The following is a 19,547-nucleotide window of genomic DNA, read 5'->3' on the forward strand; positions in this document are numbered from 1 at the left end:
TGGCGTTGTAGATATCTTGAATTCGAATTATGACTAGTCAAAATGACGTTATAGATATCCGCAACTGAATTATGACTAGTCAAAATGGCGTTGTAGATATCTGTAACTGAATTATGACTAGTCAAAATGACGTTATAGATATCCGCAACTGAATTATGACTAGTCAAAATGGCGTTGTAGATATCTGTAACTGAATTATGACTAGTCAAAATGACGTTATAGATATCCGCAACTGAATTATGACTAGTCAAAATGGCGTTGTAGATATCTGTAACTGAATTATGACTAGTCAAAATGACGTTATAGATATCCGCAACTGAATTATGACTAGTCAAAATGACGTTGTAGATATCTGTAACTGAATTATGACTAGTCAAAATGGCGTTGTAGATATCTGTAACTGAATTATGACTAGTCAAAATGACGTTATAGATATCCGCAACTGAATTATGACTAGTCAAAATGGCGTTGTAGATATCTACAACTGAATTATGACTAGTCAAAATGGTGTTGTAGATATCTCAAACTGGAATTATAGATAGTCATAATGTAATTGGAGATATCTATAATGACAAACCCCATACACATGAATGGCAAAAATAGTTTGAATCTTACTAGTCAAAACTGAATTACAGATATTTGTAACTGTAGTTTTGACCAGTCAGAATGACGTTATAGATATCTGTAATTCAGTTTTGACTAGTCAGAATGACGTTATAGATATCTGTAATTCAGTTTTGACTAGTCAAAACGACGTTATAGATATCTATAATGTTAATTCCGGATAGTCAAACTTAGTGATTAAATGTTAAAACGGCTTGCCATAGGCGCACAATTCCATGTCTCCCCAGCTGTTCATCTTTACAGTGTCTGTCAGGTTTGTGTTTCCCTCTTGCTACTAGCTGCTCTTACCCACCGCCAGTGGCTCGCACGTGCGCCGTCATCAACAGCCCCTCCTGTTGCGGAAGGCCGCCTCGGTCTGTTTAAACTAAAAGGGGTCCACAAATATGTTTACCCTACGAGGCGGAAAATTGGGCACCCCGGATCAACTCGCCAATCCAGCTCTGTGTCTAAACACTCGCAGCTTGCCGGCAAAAAGGCCCAACATTCGCGGAAAATCTGGCAGTGTAAAAGGGGCCAATGAGACACAGGTGAAACACATTAGGGCGTGGAAAGTAATCACAAAGGAGGGAAACTTGACAGGATGTGGGTTCTGAAACAAGAGAAGACAATGGGTACCAAAATAAAACAGGAAACAGGGATGAAAAATAAAAAGGAATTTAGCTTGACGGGTCACGACAGTAACATAATTGATAAGGTCTGGATGAAATAACACCAAATTCACTTCATATTATTGTCAGTTTTTGTTTAGGCTGAAGTTTTCTGATCATTATTTAGAGATTAAATCAATTTCTTTTATCATGTTTTATCAGTTTTGCAGCACATGACTTACTCACCTGACCAGTCATCAGATATAATTCCACATTCAGACATGATGATACTCTGTCCATGTCTGCACTGATACCATTAATCGTTGTTAAAGTTGTCTTGATTAGATTAAAATAATAAAGTCATGATTAATAAGACTCATACGATATATGACTCTGGTTTAAAGACACACTTTGGCAGTTATGACTCAGTTATGAGCTCAGAATAAATTTGTCATACAAGGCACGTTTGACTCCCTGCTCTGCCTATTGAGCCACCAAACTAATCTTCAATATATTCACCATGACATTTCATATAAACGTCATCCCCTCACATGGAATTGGGAAAATTCTCGTGCAGGAGTGGATCTACTGCTTTCCTGGAAAGCATTTTATCCAGAAACGTAATCAACCACAGAGGTGCAGCAGAATTTATATCTGAGTTCACCCTCACTGAACATCCTCTCCCCATTTCTATTTCTCTTATAGCTGGCAGAAATCGAAGCCTAAGCAGGATACAGAGGGACTGTGGTGAGCGTTGGAGCTTGATAATAGCCTGGTTCTGTGTGGCTGCAGATCTAGGGCAGCCACGGCTAATTCAATCTGTTGACTCCAGCGCTAATGCCCCTGTCGCTTTCAGGCAGCCCGGTGGGGTAGAATGGGAAGTGGGGATACATTAGGGAGAGCTCAGAGTCATGGTTAGCCAGCTAACTTGACATTACACCTTGGAAGAAAGTGCATGGATATTCAAGGTGATATATAACATTATAATGCAAAACAACTATGACTGAGAACATGTTCCACATCATGCAGCGTTCAGCTTGGTGCCTCAGTGTTATGACACCCGACTGCACTGAATCTTAAGCAGATAATCTCAAGGATATGTCTCCTCCGTACTTCATGCAATCCACTGAATCTGTCACAGTAGAGTGATATTGCCTCTGCATATGAATTAATGATGCCTGCTGCAACTACAGTATATTAGACTACATCAGACTGCTGCTGATGACATTAAAATGCACCATGTGATAGTGTAGGGAGTAGTGTTTATGGAAAAACCAACAAGAAAACAGCACAAATGAGTCACTTTCTCCTGACTAGGTGTAACTGAATCTGCATTGCTGACAAATCTGCACGTCAACCTTCAATTATTCTCAGCCCCCTGCTAGAGGCAGCCTGTACCAGATTTAATGATGCCTAATGGAATCTAAAGACATGTGTGGTCTTGAAATCTTGATAACTCTCATTAAGCTAACGGTCCAGAGGAAGGGTGCTGTTCGCTAATTTGTTAGCAGAACATAACCTCATATCAGTGGCACCAGAGCTCATAGTAATTCTGCCAAAATGCAAACACATAATTGCTTTGTGAGAGAACATGTACCTCACATTGATTTCCTCAGCGAATTTCCATTAATGGGTCTCTATGGCTCAGTCTAATGACGCTCGCTCTAAATTTCACATCATCATGTTTCTTCTTTACTCATTCTTTCTCTGTTTATGTTTCACAGAGTGGTGCTGGTGGAGAACATCCCAGATGACATCTCCTTCTTAGACAATAGTACATCACACCTACCTCTGTCAGTGGGGCTGTACGACTTACTGGACCGAGCTATCCGGGCCGTGGAGATAGTTTCCCCACTGTGGATCCTCAATTCTTCTGATTATGAGTCCAGCTTCCAGCCTGCTGCCAGACAGGTAAAAACAGAGCAAGTCTACAGAGACTTGACCCTGCAGAAGTTAGGGCATTTATTCAAATTCTCTGTCTATTTTACGTCTTCTGTCTCCTCTTCTTGTCTGTGCCTCCTCTACATAATGATCAGTGGTGGAAGAAGTACTCAGATCCTTTATTTAAAGGTTCTATATATGTGGCATTTTGACCACTGATATAGCACCACTATTTGCTGTGTAAAGATATAGCGGAGTAATGGTCTCCTGAGCAGAGAATGAAGTCTCACTACCACTGTGTGTGCTATAATCTGAGCTTCTCTGTTCTTTGTTTTGGCAGCCAGGCCCGAGTAGGTTCGATTTTCTATATTTTTTTCGCATCCCTTTAAAGTCTTTAGAGAGACCAAGAGGCAGTGAAGAAAGTGTGGCGTAAACTGTGGGACACATACATCTGCAACAAGAGATAGCAACAGGGCAGAGGAGACGGTAATGACAGCCTATCAAGAAACGCACAACAGCAATGATTATACTTACAGGAGTGCAATTGAATAGCTACACACTGTCATTTCATAACTCAGGTAGCTGCGGTGCCAAAATGCAAGACGCTGGCAGAGAGTGGCGACAGCCAGGGAGGTAACTCCAGTGGAGAGAAGCAAAGCAACTAGTGTGTCTCTCCATTTTGCCTCAGCTTGCACATTTTTTGCAACAAACATTATGTGCAGGGTGTATGTGCGTAGCCTAATATTTTCTATGAGATGACGGATTTAAAAAATGCATATAAAAAATAAAGACTTGATGTGCAAAGGTCATAAGAGCAGAGTGCAGTTCCAGCTGAATGTGACCTTCCTTTAAACTTTTGCCATCTAACGCATATTTTACCTGATGTTTTAGGTAGCAAGATAGCTAACAAGCTCACAGTGACATTACATGAATTCAAGCCACTCGGCACATCGAAGAAATAGCTCCTTATTTTCCGGAATACATTAATAATGTTGCTAAAATGACTATATTTTAAAAATACAATATTCGAAACAACAAAATAATTGCCAGGATGTATTCTCTTGCTTGCCTAATGTACTTAAAAATGTACAAAAGGGTAACGTTATTCCTTTGTTGTTGTTTCTGTTGTATGTTCAGGGTCCACTTTCTCTCTCGCCTTGCCTAGAATACGAAGGGAGGGTGGAGGTGTGGCCAACACACCCATTTGTTTAGGTCTGAGGTGCTGGTGCTCTACTATCTAGTCATTCTGAATGTCACATATCGAACCTTTAAGTAAAAGTACTATTACAGCAATGTAGAAACAGGTCACGTACTTTTAAAATTTCACTTAAACAACCGGAATATTATCAAAGAATGTATAAAAGCATCAAATTAAATGTACTTAATCTGCAGAAAAATGGAACCTCTGTGTGACGTGTTATTATCACAAAACTTTTCTCTAATTTTAATGGTGAAATGTTGAATCATTTTACCTATTTTTTTTTTTTTTTTTTTTTTACTTTTTAACAGTTATTTAAACAAAACCACCTGAGAAGAGAGAGACACAAGAGAGACACAGAGAAAAACACAAAACACCAAGAGCAGTTTATCAAATCCAAATCTTGACTTAGGAGGTCTGGGGTCAAACACGTGAAGGCAGAAAAATCAGTTCAGGGAAATCACACCAAGAGCAAAGTCCATAAACCAAGCAGAGTCAAAACCAAGGAATCAAAGGCTGAAAAAGGCGCATTACACACTAGGGCGACAATGACAACCTGGCAACTGAATGGGGGAAACACTGGGCTTTGAATACACACGGGCTGATTACTATCTACATACAGGTGAGGTACAAATGAGGTAATCAACAAAGGCAGGTCAACAATGAACTCAATGAGAACCCATTTCAAAATAAAACAGGGACTGGACAAAAAAACATGAACATAAACTTGACAGAATATCACAACAGAATCATTCTTTGGCATGTAAAACATCTAACAGGACAAGGGCCTCCAACTTTTCCTTTGTAAGAGGTCACCAGCCAAAAAGATCAGGCCACTAGTTTAATCTTTAACAACGTATTTTTATTTGTTATATGTTTATCATATAGTGGCATCCCATCAAGATAGATGGAGTGATGACCTGATGTGACAGTACAGTATGCATGGATTAAGACTGGATTTGATGTATTTTTCTGTGGGCTGATTTTTGTATCTCTTTGTTTTATTCTGAACCTTGAGACCCTTAACTTTAATACTGTATGACACAAAGCATACAACAAAGAATGGAAAAAATAAAATAAATAAAGTAAGTTTGTTACTTTCCGCCACTGATGATAATGAGTGTAAAGTGAGACAGACACATTGTAATTTGCTTCATTTGCATTAGCTGTCCAACATAGTGGCTATTTGGTTTTATATCCAAATCCCAGGTCACTGAGCAGACTACACAGCTGCCACATCTCATATTAATCATATCTTGAAAGGACATTAAAGAGGAGATGGTTTTCTGTTTCAGCCAAATTAGACAATTAAGTAAAAAGCAGACCAAATGACAGTATGATACAAGTGAACAGACACAAATGATCAGCAGAGCGGAAAATCAATATCTGTCCCTGTAGAACTGTGCTTGCTGGTTAAATACTGGTCTGGTCTACTTTCAGGCTGTGTGATGCAAACTATTCATTTTGGATTTGAACAGGATGTGTGTGTTATTGATAGTTGCCTGGAGGGAAGTGAATAGAATAGAGCATATCAGGAGGGCTAATGAAAGCCTGAGGCCGTTGATTGGAAAGTAATAGCTCCTCTCCGAAGCCTCGGGGCAGAGGAGAGCTAATGGCCTTTCAGCCTCCAGCTCTCTGCAAAAAGCTGCCAAAAACGACACCTCATCAGGAGGGAGGCTGGACTGGAAAATTTAATGTAAAGGCAACGATACAAGAGATGAAGATGGGGATGCTCTTGTATAGTATGCATGTACGCTGCATGTCTGTTTATGGCAAAATACTGTTAACATCTGTTGTTTTGTTACCATGAATAGGCGCCCAGATCATAATCACTGAGTATTTTGTGATCACACAAAATCTGTTGAACTGTCAGTTCAGCAAATTTATTTTAAAACAAATCCATTTAAAAGTTTGAAAAGACAGTGTCAGCTATATCACCTCAAATCATAAAATAATAGAAGAAATTCAACACATAAGTTTCCTGGACTGTGCTGTACAAGACAATGAGTGTCCTTCACATGTTAATGATGTGGTTCCTGAGTATCTGCAAAGATATTAAAAGGTGCTCTGCTTCTTCTTTGATTCATCTCCAAGTTGTGTGTTCTGTGTTAAACCCTGGAAGCAAACCTGCCAATATCACCAAAATGTGACACTTTCTCTTGGAATAATTAAAAACTTAAGAGTGTGTGTTCACCGCAAAACCAGTGAGATTATATTTTACACTTTGAAGTGGCACTTTAGTGATTTAGTGTTGCATTTCATAAAATTGGACTGGCCATTCTCCTCTGACCTCTGGCATCACCAGGGCATTTTCACCCAGGGAACTGCTGCTCACTGGATATTTTCTCTTTGTCGGACCATCCTCTGTAAACTCTAGAGATGGTTGTGTGTGAATATCGCAGTAAATACTCAGACCAGCCCGTCTGGCACCAACAACCATGCCACGTTCAAAGTCACTTAAATCACCTTTCTTCATCATTCTGATGCTCCGTTTGAACTTCAGCAGCTCGTCTGTCTGAAGTCTACATGTCTAAATGCATTGAGTTGCTGCCACTTGATTGGCTGATTAGCTAATTGTGTACCTAATAAAGTGGCTGGTGAGTGTATATCGTAATATCACAAGTGTCTTTTATGGGTTTTGAAGGCTCCATTACAGTAGAGTGTACAGTTCTAGCTGTTCACTTCGTCATCTGTCAGGTGCTTTGTTGCCTAAAGGCCTGTTCACATCAAACTAGCTCCAGAGAATAAGTGATGACAAAGGCCCCCTGCTGCGTCACCTGACTTTGCAGTGTCTCGGCCAAAAAAAGTTGCACATAAACACACACAGAGACTACAGCTGATAGCCAACCAACATGTACATTCTGCGCCTGCGGGAGAGGAAATAACTCTCCACACCAGCAGATGGCAGTAGTCTATAATTCTCATTCAAAAAAAGGAAACCAGAGGACAGCCTTGATAGCCAGTTAGCACATTAATAACACAGTCCAATGTTGAGAGAGCAAAGCATATGTACCGTGCGCTGGTGGACAATAGCACAAACCATCACAAAATGTTTCTGCTCAAAAACACACAGAACAGCTCAAGAAAAAAATCTTACCTTATGCAACAAGTGTTTCGTTTTTCTATGCTGAGCTAAACTGCCAATCAGAGTTATTTCATTCATTGAATGGCTCCTCAGTTATTGACTCTGATTCAACATGCTGAATCGGCCAAAAGAAAAGCAAACAGGAGCCACTGAGAGGCAATGGTGCAAGACACACTGCTCCAACTAGGGCCATAGAGTCTGGATATGAACCCAGGATTCTGGTGTCACAGTCCGGCACTTTTTATGTCCACCATGCACTCCAAGCACCATGCAAATCCAGCAAGGTACATAAATGTAGTGTTAACTCAAAGAAGAGCGATTACATTGTCACCACAACACAATTATGAAAACAGTTTAGTAATATACAAACACAATTTCCAGGAGACAAGATTTCTCAGGATTTCTGTATCTTATATTTCCCACAATGCAACTTAAAAAGCATAAATCATTAGACACTCCTTGCTTGGCAAATGCCCACGTTTCCTTTACATGCCCGGTTTCTAACACAAGCTTTCTGCTAAAAATCTGAACTCTCCAAGGCCATGCAGAAATATGTTCTTCTTCAGTCTTTGGAAAGCTCCCTCCAGAGACACAAAAGAAAAATAAAACTGTTTTCACAGGCTTAATACTGACGGGTTGGACTTGATGTGTCAAATCAAATGACTTTTAAACAGCTTTAAAAGTCGTTCTATAAAATGTCATTATGTAATGATACAACAACCTTCCCAATGTCACTGTGTCTCTTCTAGCAGGCTTAAAACAATCTATACTGAAGGAACAGACACATAAAATATTAGACACATCCTCCTGATATTGCAGTGAAGCCCGTTCAACCAAATTCAGATCTCAACTGACTCTGACTCATTTTCTATCTAATTTGCAACTGGTATTGTCGGAGAAATCAAAAAGAGTGGTTTGGAGATGTTTGGGTTTTACCTTTAATGACCTCCTCAGTGTACTTCATAAAAAGAATCACATACATATTTTGTATTCTCAGTGTATTTACGCCTTCAAAGCCAGAGAGTCTAGGGATTAAAGTAAGGGTCTTACTTTAACTTCAAATGATCTGTTAACAGTGACTCATCATACATAGTTTATGTTTCTCTTTTTAAATGTGTTGCTCTACAGCAGGAGGTTTATAATTGGGTATTTAGAGTGAGTAGAGGTTGCTATCATGACTGAACAAACAAAGAAAAGAGTGTCACCCGCAAATATGAACACTTGATCAAAACAAAACAGGCATCACAGTTGCTGGGTGCAGACAAAAGACCTCTGGGAAATGCAGCACAAAAACTACACATAAATAAGTGCAGATGGTGCCAAGATATTCAAGAAAATCTAAGCAATACATGAGAGTCTTGTCTGAATACACAGTGCATGAGTTTCTTGTGACAGCAGATATTTTGTGATGTGTTTACCCCAGGGAAGGGCTCTGCTGTCCAGGCTGCAGGGGCTGAAAGCTAAAGGGATCCAGCTGAAGATCTCCAGCGGGATGATCGACTCCACTGAGCTCGGGATCCTCGCCAAACACTGTCAGCTCTCGCTCTCACTGAATTATACATCCTGTGTGTGTTGTGTTCAAACATGCTGCAGCTTAGCTCTGTCTGTTGACTCTTCTCTCAGCCTATTTGTCCTGCTCAGCTCTTTCAATATTTCCCTTCATTTGTCTCCATGTTTCTGTTTCTGCCTCCCTGTAGTTAGATCTTCCTTAATCCATCTCCTTGTTTCAAATGTAGCTTCCTTTGTTTCAGTCTGTTTGTCTGGCTGCCTTTCATCTTTTATCTGATCTCTGTTTTTGTCTCTATTTCTCGATTTTTAGATGCTGAAGTCCACTATGTGAACACGACAGCGCTGACCAAAGGCAACCTCCACTCGTCCTTCTGGGTGGTCGACAGGAGACATTTCTACTTCGGCAGCGCCAGCATGGACTGGAGATCCCTGGCCACAGTATCCAAGACCCACCACACATCACAGCACACACAGAAACACACATTAAACATATGCATACTCACACAGAAACAGAGGCTGTGGCAGAAAATGCAATATCATAACCTCATCAAGTCTGAAGCTGCACTGCAACACAAATTGCCACAATTACAAATCACAACTTACATCCTTTGTTGTCGTTTTGTATCCAACAGACTTTCACAAGATTTGTAATTACATAAGAAGTTCTGTATCCCCTCATGTAAAGTGCTTTGATAATGTTCGACTGGCTTAGACTCAAAAGTGCAGCATTTTATTTGAAGTACTCAGCCCTCTGATGCACAAGGCTGTCCTTGAAAACTGCATCATCTGAAATGACGAACAGTAATGTCACTGTTAATTAATTTGGAAAATATAGCCGGATTTAACATATTTATTACCATGGGTGATACAGACGTCCTTCACTTTGATTTAATATTCAAAACTGATTTCTCCAGATGTCTAAAGGTGCATTTTTTAGACTGTGCATTTAGATTTTGTTGATATATTAGTGGAGTCAGTTGCTTTATACATACTACACATGCACATTTGCAAATATGTAATTTATAAACCCTATCAAAACACATTTGTACAGATAGTGAGACTATTTTGTCCATCAAAAAATCATATATGAGGAGAAGTGGATGGGTGTGGGTGTTTAGTGGGGGCATGCAAGGTCGAGAGGCATCTCAATGTGAAAAAGTGGCCATTCTTTCATCTTCTCCTTCAAAGCTGAGATTCTTGCATGGCTCATTAAAGTGCAGCCCCATTTTTTAGGCTGCTTTATCTATCTTTAGAAATCCAGAGATACATAAGGGCATTGTGTATGTATATGTGCATTTTGGGAGCGATAGAATGCGCAGTATCAAATAAAACTTTAATAAGTGGGATCTGAGCTTTATTTATGGATACTTTGCCAGTGTAAACACTGCGAGGAGGAATGTGCGGAGCGAAAGAGAGAAAGAGAAGGCAATTTAGGAGGTTCAAGCTGAGAAGCTGAAATTGAGAAGTGTCTCTTTGAAATGAAAACGCAGCAGAGAGCAGAGACAGAAAATAGAGAACAGGGAGGAGAACTGTAATGTCTTCTCAAACCCTGCTGTAATTGGATGAGACTTTTGGACAATGTGGCCCGACAGTGGAAAGGTGCTGTGTGTGTGTGTGTGTGTGTGTGTGTGTGTGTGTGTAGGTGGTTGGACGTATTAAAGTGTTGAAGGAGTAAAAACAGACAGTTTGAAAGGAGGAAACTGAATTTCGATGGAGATTTTTGTTGATGAGAATAATTACAAAGATGTTTATGTAAATATGAGCTGTCTGCCTTCATGCTGACGGTGATCTAACTGACACTGTGTTTGTTCTCCAGAGGAAGGAGCTGGGTGTGTTGGTGTACGACTGCAGCTGCCTGGCTCTGGACCTCCACAGAGTGTTCAGCCTGTACTGGGGGCTTCAGTATAAAGACTTCATCCCCTCCTTCTGGTCCAAGCGCCTCTTTGCCCTCTTCAACAGGGACGAACCACTGGAACTCACTCTCAACAGCACAAAGGCTCAGGCTTACGTCTCTGTAAGTTAAAGTTATAGTGTTAACTTGTATTGTTCTTTAGCCCAACTCCAGATTCACACTCATATCAAAATGAGCTTTGTCTTCTTGACGTTTTGCCTCGCTATATTTTGGTGTTTTTCAGTACTCTGTCCTCAGTTTTCGTAGCTTCCTCTTGGTTGCGTGTTGCTTACAGTCTAGCACCTAGTTGCAACCTCACCTGCATGCTGTTTTTGGCTTTGAATACTTGCTCAGGAGCATCCTGAACACAGCAAAATCAAAAGAATGTAAGAAAATACAGGTAGAGGGCAGAGTCTCTGCAGATAAATACACCACCGCACACTTCTAGTGGGTCATTAGTGATGATTGATAATCTGCCATGAAAAGGTCTACTGTGCATGAGTTAGGACACTCAAAATGTATTGCTGTATATAGTAAATAAGGGATAATTTCTCACACCCAAAGACACGTAAAGGTGTGTTGAGTTTCTCTGATTGATTTGACCTCAGCTCAGGTTGATGATGGGCAATTTGGGGAAATTTGGAGGAGTAATCAGGCAAAGTCAAAACACCTATGTGGGTACAGCATGGGTGTGTAGGGTCTTTAAATGGGGCAGGGACATCAGTGTTACCAGTTCCACCTGTGCTTAAAATGTTTAAATGTCTCCTCTGAAAAAAGGTCTGTTATCAGAAACAGTTTACACAGACACAGATATCCAGGTTTTATAACAAGGAACTCCAACTTTTTGAAGTACAGCACACTCAAACCAATCTCCAGCGGAGGTGACAGTTAGATGGGAGAGTGCATTTTTCATACTGAGCGTCTCTGCAGGGCACTGTGTCTTTCAGCGTCATCTTCTTCCTGTCTTCCTGGAGATGAGTGATGGTGATGTCATCCTACCTGCAGCAGAAAACGGTTGAGTCGGCCGAGCTGTCCACTTCTCTGGAAAATTAATATCAACACAAAAAGCACAAAGCACACACTTCACAAATTCACAGGTTTCTGTCAGCAGAAACCTAACACTAAAACTTCAAGGTTTTGTACAAGACATGCACGCACACACACAAACACACACAAAACAAGGGAAGAAAATTAAATCTTAATGGGTCATTTAGGCGAACAATAAAGATGATGAGAGCTGAGTTGATAACAGTGGTGATAATGATCATGATTGTAATTCTGCATATTATTAAAATTCCTCTCTGAGTCACTGTGGTAATAAACATCTGGTCGTACAACACTCTGAGCATCTCTCATGTGTGTTCCTTCAGAGAGAAGGACACAATCACCAGTTGTGCATCCTCGCAGCACTTTCTGTCTTCACTAACTGACTTTGCCTTGTCTGCCCTCCTCTGATGACAGAGCTCGCCAGATGTTTTCATCCCCAAAGATCGTAGCAGTGATCTTGACGCCATTTCCAGAGTCATCCAGGAGGCTCGCCATTTCATATATATATCCATCATCGATTACCTGCCCCTCCTTGGCCGCAGTGCTCAAAGGTTAGAACGACTGTGCCGCTGCTGGGAGTTGCTTTATTTGGAATGATTCGAGCAGCATCGATGCTCGGATGCTTTGCCTTGATTCAAGTGATTAAACTCAGTGTGCCCATATTTGTGTGTGTCTGTATCTGTGCCAAGGTACTGGTCTCGTATCGACGGCCTTATCCGGGAGGCTTTGATCCTGAGGAAGGTCCGGGTCCGTCTGCTGATAAGCTGCTGGGAAAAGACTCATCCACTTACTTTCAACTTCATCTGGTCCCTGAAGAGTTTGTGCATGGAGCAGGCCAACTGCTCACTGGAAGCTGTAAGTACAAGGCCACCATGTACTATTTTCAGCTCTATAGATACGCTTTATCAATGCTCACTGCACCATTCTGTGTGTGTGTGTGTGTGTGTGTGTGTGTGTGTGTGTCTGCAGAAGTTCTTCAACCCCAGAGTGCAGAGGGATGGCAGTCTCCAGGGAGTAAACCACAACAGGTTTATGGTGACAGACAGAGCCATTTATTTAGGTGAGCTCCTCGACCAGACTCTGTGACTGCGTCTCACATGCCTCTGCTTACTTCATGCAGATCTCAACTTCTCAAAGCTCAAACTACTGAATTTACATCAGTTTGTATAAACATTAATCAAACTTTAAGGCCCAGACGCACCAAACCGACATCAAAGAACTAGTGTCTGACTGTTGAATCACGTCAAATTACCTGTGTCTCCGCCAAAAAGTTGCACATGAACACTATGCAAAGATTTCAGCCAATGGCCAACTAGCACATGCATAAGAGGAAATAACTCCCCATAAAAGCAGGTGGCTATAGCCTGTACACATCAAGAGTTAAAAGGCTAAAAAACAATCCTAGCTTATATAACAAGTTTGTTCCTATCTCATGCCCTCTTAAGCTGTCTGTTTGCTTTCCTCCCTTTCAATTCTCTACACGTGCACTGAGCTGAACTGCCAATCAGAGTGATTTAATTCACAGACAGGCTCCACCGTCTACGACTCCAATTCAACATGCTGAATCGGCAGCAGCCAACTGGGGCCAACTGGTGCCAATGGTGCAGGACACATCGCCAGCACTTGCTGACAGCCCAGCACTGACTAACAGCCAGCCATCAACTTGGCATTTCAGGGCTCTTGGAGGTGCTGATATTCATATTTCTAAAGGAAAGCTGTCTCCTCTTGCTTCCAGTCTTTATGCTGAGCTAAGCTAATCATGTCCTGGTTCCAGCTCTGTACTTAACACGCAGACATGAAAGCAGTATCGACCTTCTCATCATCTAACTCTCAGAAAGAAAGCGAAGTAATTCCCATAATGAACAAGGACTCCATTAAAAATGTGTCTGTCCAGGGAAATGTAAACAGGGCACTTTACACAGCAGGATGGTCTTTGATTCACTATATTTATCCACTCATACTTCATGGCATTGTTTAAGAATTGTGTTTTAGTCATCTTGGCGTGGGGTTTTTGTCTCATTTGTTGTGCTACAAAATATTTCTGACATACAGTAAAACTGTGGTCACTTCTCTGTTTCTTCCTCTGTGCCCTGACAGGTAACCTTGACTGGGTGGGGAATGAGTTCATCTTTAACGCAGGAGCGGGCCTGGTGATCAGTCAGCCGGAGGGCATCGAGGAGAGGAACTCTACAGTGGTGGAGCAGCTACGGGCTGCTTTCGAGAGGGACTGGTTTTCACATTACACCCGCTCACTGCAGGCCAACAAGATCCCCGTCTGCAACAAGCACCAGATCAACAGGCTGGTGCCAGGCAAAACCAGCCACTTAGACAATGGACCAGTGCCTATCAGAACAGGCCAGCATGATAACGGGCCTGCACCGATCAGAGGCAGTCACAAAGATGATGCGCATGTGGCAGTTAAAACAAGGCACTATGATGAGAGACTGAGCAAAATGAGTCGCCAAGGCAAGGCCAGTGGACTGGCGCCAGTTATAGACAGTTACCAAGAGAGGGGACAAGTCAAAATGAGTCAACTTGACAACAGACAGGTACAAGTCAAAGGTACTCACCGTGACAATCCAATGGAACCACCCACTCAGTCAGCTGAGAGCAGCGGCAGCAGAGAGATCTTCAATGGATCCCTGTGACTACAAGTGTGATGGGTTCCTTTTCGCTGAATGATGTTTGGAGAATCGCTCTTTTCCAGGAACAGTGGATTTAACACACTGGGTCTTTGTAGCATTTTATTGTGACCATTTTGAAGAAAAAAACTTTAAAGATATAAGTAACATCTGGTTTGCAGGACTTGATGATGTTCACAGAAGAACTCAGGAAGGAAAGTAAACGCTCCCCTGCAGTCTGGCACATTTGATGGATATTTTTTAAAGAATGAAACTAAAACATTTTGGTTCATAAGACAAACTGTAATAATATCTTACAGCCTTGCTCCTTATTTAATCTTTTTTTGTCTCCTTGTTGAGATCTCTCGAGCAAAGGAAACAGATGAAATCTTACTGACTGCCTAATTATTGCTGTCACTTTAGCTGTTTGTGGCAGTCATAATGTATCACCCTTTAAAAGGGGATTGACGCCTGCATGCCTCTGCAGAGATGGGAGGCAGTGCAGCACGTGTAGCTACACTAGCTACATTTAGCATTAAAGATACACTCCAAAGTAGTGGGGGATTTACTACACAGCTTTATATGCTGTGTGTACTCAGATTGGTAGTGGACACTTGGCCTCATGTAAATAGTTTGGGCATCTCCAGCAGTATTCTGAAGTAAGTTACTGTGCATTCAAACATTTACTTAAAACTGTAAAGTTATTTATTACAGTCAGTTGGTATCTTCATCCCAGACCAAATCAACATGATACCACTAGTATAATAAACTACATTGGATCAAATGGCATTAATAGAAATAGACAAGCTGATGTGTACGTATTAATAACCCAATCACCAGAATAAATGTTGGCATTGTATGTAGGTTTCTGCAAACCACATGTGTTGTACATTACAGTGTAGTGGATACTTTAAAACTCTATGATTCAACATCATTGTGGTTAACGTGTAGTAAAGTTTAGGCACAAAAACCACTTGAATATGGAATGGAAAAGATCATGTTTTCACTTAAAATTCACATTTTCAGTAGCACAATCCCAGAAGGTAATACAGCAATGTCTATTAAAAACAATCATTTTTTGTGGCACTATCTCCACTGGAAAAACAGTGTCAGGTCATTAGAAAAGACCCAAATTTGGTGACTTAAAAAACTGCAGGAAATAGCTTTCTGTGGCATTATCCCTAGTTAGTGAAAAACAATGATAGGCTGTTAAAGAAACCACCAACTTTTGGTGGTTAGAAAGCCACCGGAAAGACAGCGATGACTCACTAAAACACAAGCAGGTTTTTTTGTTTGTTGATCTCGAACAGTGGTCTGCAGTGTTCTGCAGCTTGGCAGGCGTCTCATCTAGGTCCACCTGCTGCTGACAAAGTGAGCTCATATATTAATAATGATATATAATAATAATGATTTCTTTGTATAGCACTTATCTACACAAGGTTACAAAGTGCTTCACAAAGTGCATAGAAATATGACAAAACAATGCATAAAGCACAAAAGTTACAAATCACAAAAGTACAAATCAGGCATTAAAAGGGAAAGCTTTCCTAAAAAAATATGTTTTAACAGTTTATGTGCTAGCCAGCCTGATCTCCTCAGGCAGAGAATTCAAGAGCCTTGGGGCCTTGATGGCGAAAGCCCGATCACCTTTAGTTACAAGCCTTGATCTAGGGATGACTAGTGAGGGTAGGCTTGAGGATCTCAGGTCATGACTTGGAGCATAGGTAATCAGAAGCTCAGTTAAATAACTCGGCGCTAAACCATGTTTTAAAAGTTATTAAAAGAATCTTAAAATCAATTCAGAAGTTAACTGCCAGTGGAGGGAGGCAAGAACTGGGCTGTTATGTGACCTACGATTTTTTCCAGTCGAGAAAAAATCGCAGAGAGAGAAAGATTTACTGAGGCATGTAAACAGTTTATATAAAGTATTACATCACTTTATAAACATTGATATGATACATATGAAACATGAAAATGTAATGTATTTGTGGTTTGCAGAAATGCCAACATTTTCCTCTGGCGACAGGGCTGAATTAATACAAATCCCTCGAGACAGTTTTTTAATGTTTGTGCTGAGGAGTCAAATTTGCAATTTCATTTCTACTCACAAGAACACACTGAGTACTAGAAACAACCCCATGACTCATTCTGAGGGCTGACCTGCAGGTGAGGAGCTTGGGCTCAAAAGGGAATAATCAAATCATGTCCGCCATGTTTTAATCTCAATACCAGGAGTACTAAACACTGCACAGAGAGCAGTTACATAATCCAGGACGTGATGCGTCACATACCTCTCCACAGCAGGATGGCCTTTATCAAAATGGAGGTTGTAATTGAATTAGATGATGCACCTATTCTACTGTGTTTATTACATAACACCAAATGCATTATGGTCTGGAGGTTTCAATCAGGCGCCACCGCTGAAAAACGACAGCCTTCATTAGTTTAAGTGGAAGACAGGTATTTTTTCCCAGAGGAAGAGTGGTTATCGATCTGACTGCCGCCTTATAGATAATCATTCCAATTCCCGTATAGAAATCCTATAGGAACAGAGGAGGAATTGAATGGATATCTATAGCATTCAATGTTGTGACTTATTGAACAAATACTAAAGGAGCAGTTAGCCAAAGGGGCCAGAGGGTCTCTGCTGTCAGCCAAATCAATACAATGAATTTTTAACAGAGCTCGACAGTTGCAGTTGCTGCAGTTTAACCTCAAGGACATTGTTGATTGTAATGTCATGCCTGTGGCCTGTGACTGAATGATATATATATATATATATATATATATACATATATATATATATATGTATGTATTACCTTTACCGTGTGGAGGTAGAGCTAAAATACAGGATTGTTAGTAAAGATCAACTAATTTAGTTTTGAGTGAGAGCTTGTGGCCACTTTCATTTGCATTTTGAATGATTGCATGTCAGTTTAAATGCACTCTTTGCTGTGAGTGCAACTTTTTGCATCAGTGCTTGTGAGTTTATATTGTAGGGAACAATTTCTAACTTCCAAAGCCTTTAATCAAGGAAACAAGAGAACCAGAGAGAGCTACGTGGAGATGTCTTCATCAGCAACATGCAGGGTGTTATCGTCAGTACTTTAATGTGAAAGCAGCACAGGTGCAATGAGTGTTTTGTCTGAATACAGATGGCAGGAAGAATAATTACATACTTAAATTAAACTGAAGTCAGAATGCAGAGAGGGTTTAGCTGTAAACAGAAACGAATTACAAACAGGCATTGAGGTAGAATTTCAAACAGTGAGTCACAGACAGGATACATGTAGCTGACTCATTGAGACCAGTGAAAAACCAAACATTTGTTAGTCAGAAACACACCACTCACTTGACCATTGTGTTCTGGTCATGATGGATAACTTCTGCCATCTAGAGGATGTCTTCAGAGAAAACATGTCTTATTTGCTGCAACATATGATACTTTTTAAAGCAGTGTTTTTTTAATATACACCATTCAAACTACTGTTTATAACCAATACTAAAGTGTATAAAAGGCAGCAACATGGGAATGCAATTTTCTGACTAACTTTAAAATGAAATTACGTTACTAACTATTTCTCGAGGTGATCAGAGGATTATTTATTCTTTATAAGACAGCTCATATACTCACAGTATAGTACAGGAAGTTAACATATAAAGCATTTGAAATTACATCAATAATAATGTAATAAAAATAACAGCTACATGTTTAATTTAACAAGCATAAAACTAAAAATTACCTTCACATGCTGCTGTATGTGTGCCCTAACACAAGCATCAATTCATCTATAAACTGATCCATGAAGGAAACCCAATCATCAACAGTGTCCCAGAGTGAGGAGAACTTTTTCTCATAATGTCTATATGTATTTTCTTGCGACGCACCATGTCAACGCACTGTATTGCTTGTAATCTGACAGCTGGCCTGGAGTCAGATTCATCACTTTTACGCTGCTATTAACAATGGTTATTACAGGGGTCAGGAATTCTGAATGCACCACGCACTATCTTGTGTTTATTTGTTTTCAAGCTTTATTGATGGTTAAAAACAGTGACTATTTTACAGGTATCGTGGAGCAGGACTACACCTTTAATGGCATATTTTCATAGGAGACTTATTGTAGCTCTGGAACACAGATGCCAAGGTTTGAAATCAGCAACGGTTTACAATCTGCAACATGCATACTGCTTCACACTGACGCACTACTGGTTCATTTTAAATGCTCACTGTAAAAGTGTTTTAATGTCGCCTACCTTTATTCTACTGAATTGTTTCGGCATGACTGCTGCTTGCATGCCCTGCCTTTATGAACTGTGCACAGTAGCTATGAGCCTTTCTAGAGATAATGAAAGCTTATATGCCTTTAAAAAATACAGAAGGAATGTATATTTATTGAATAACCTTGTTTATTTATGCACACTACTGAATTATCTGATCGCTACGTTTTTACACTTAATAAAAAAAAAGCTTTTTGTGTCTATGTGTGTGTGTGTGTGTTTGTGTTTAAGTATAAGTGACTTGTGTTTCTTTGGCACAAAGGCTGTTAATTAAAGCAAGGTGGCTTACCTCAGAAGTTAATCCGTAGTGCATCACTGCACTGTGGCAGTCAGGCCCTATATGTAGCCTGAATGGACAGGCTGATAAGCACAGGAGTAATCGGGGTTGCTACAGGAACATAATTGGCTGAATGTAGACAGAACAATGATGTTAACCTGATTTATTGCACTGTAGAATCCATTGCACTGTCAGGACAGAGTGACACGCACATCGTTAATGCTTTGCTTGAATCCACCAGTAAAATACGGGATTCAAACTTTTACAGCATGGCTTTATGTATGTTAAAACTCACCCACAGTGCTGCCAAATAATAGCATGAGTAATCTACAGTATTATCCCATGTTAGTGATATTGATTCTAATGTGTGTTATCAGAAATAAAAGGTAATCCATGTACAGGGTCAAAAACATGATCATCTCTAGTATTAAAACTACTCTTTTCCTTCATCTACACGAGTGTTAGAGATGTTACAGAACAGATCATGAGAGATATGAAACCATCCTGGTATCACACAGACTTGCTTGTCCATAATTACATCTCCCA

At 40.4% G+C, this 19,547-nt stretch overlaps 1 protein-coding gene across 2 annotated transcripts in view; it reads left to right on the forward strand.

The window, feature by feature from the left end:
* Positions 1 to 18,909, forward strand: part of LOC125904096 (inactive phospholipase D5-like) — a 91,801-nt gene extending 72,892 nt beyond the window's left edge. For both annotated transcript variants that reach the window (XM_049601387.1, XM_049601388.1), the window contains exons 3-10: positions 2,936 to 3,122; positions 8,799 to 8,907; positions 9,195 to 9,322; positions 10,701 to 10,898; positions 12,237 to 12,373; positions 12,512 to 12,677; positions 12,792 to 12,882; positions 13,920 to 18,909. In XM_049601387.1, the coding sequence (XP_049457344.1) occupies positions 2,936 to 3,122; positions 8,799 to 8,907; positions 9,195 to 9,322; positions 10,701 to 10,898; positions 12,237 to 12,373; positions 12,512 to 12,677; positions 12,792 to 12,882; positions 13,920 to 14,470 (1,567 nt within the window). In that variant the 3' untranslated portion in view covers positions 14,471 to 18,909. The remainder of the gene's footprint in view (positions 1 to 2,935; positions 3,123 to 8,798; positions 8,908 to 9,194; positions 9,323 to 10,700; positions 10,899 to 12,236; positions 12,374 to 12,511; positions 12,678 to 12,791; positions 12,883 to 13,919) is intronic.
* Positions 18,910 to 19,547: the final 638 nt, after the last annotated feature.

Source organism: Epinephelus fuscoguttatus, linkage group LG16, assembly GCF_011397635.1.
Source record: "Epinephelus fuscoguttatus linkage group LG16, E.fuscoguttatus.final_Chr_v1".
NCBI lineage: Eukaryota > Metazoa > Chordata > Actinopteri > Perciformes > Serranidae > Epinephelus > Epinephelus fuscoguttatus.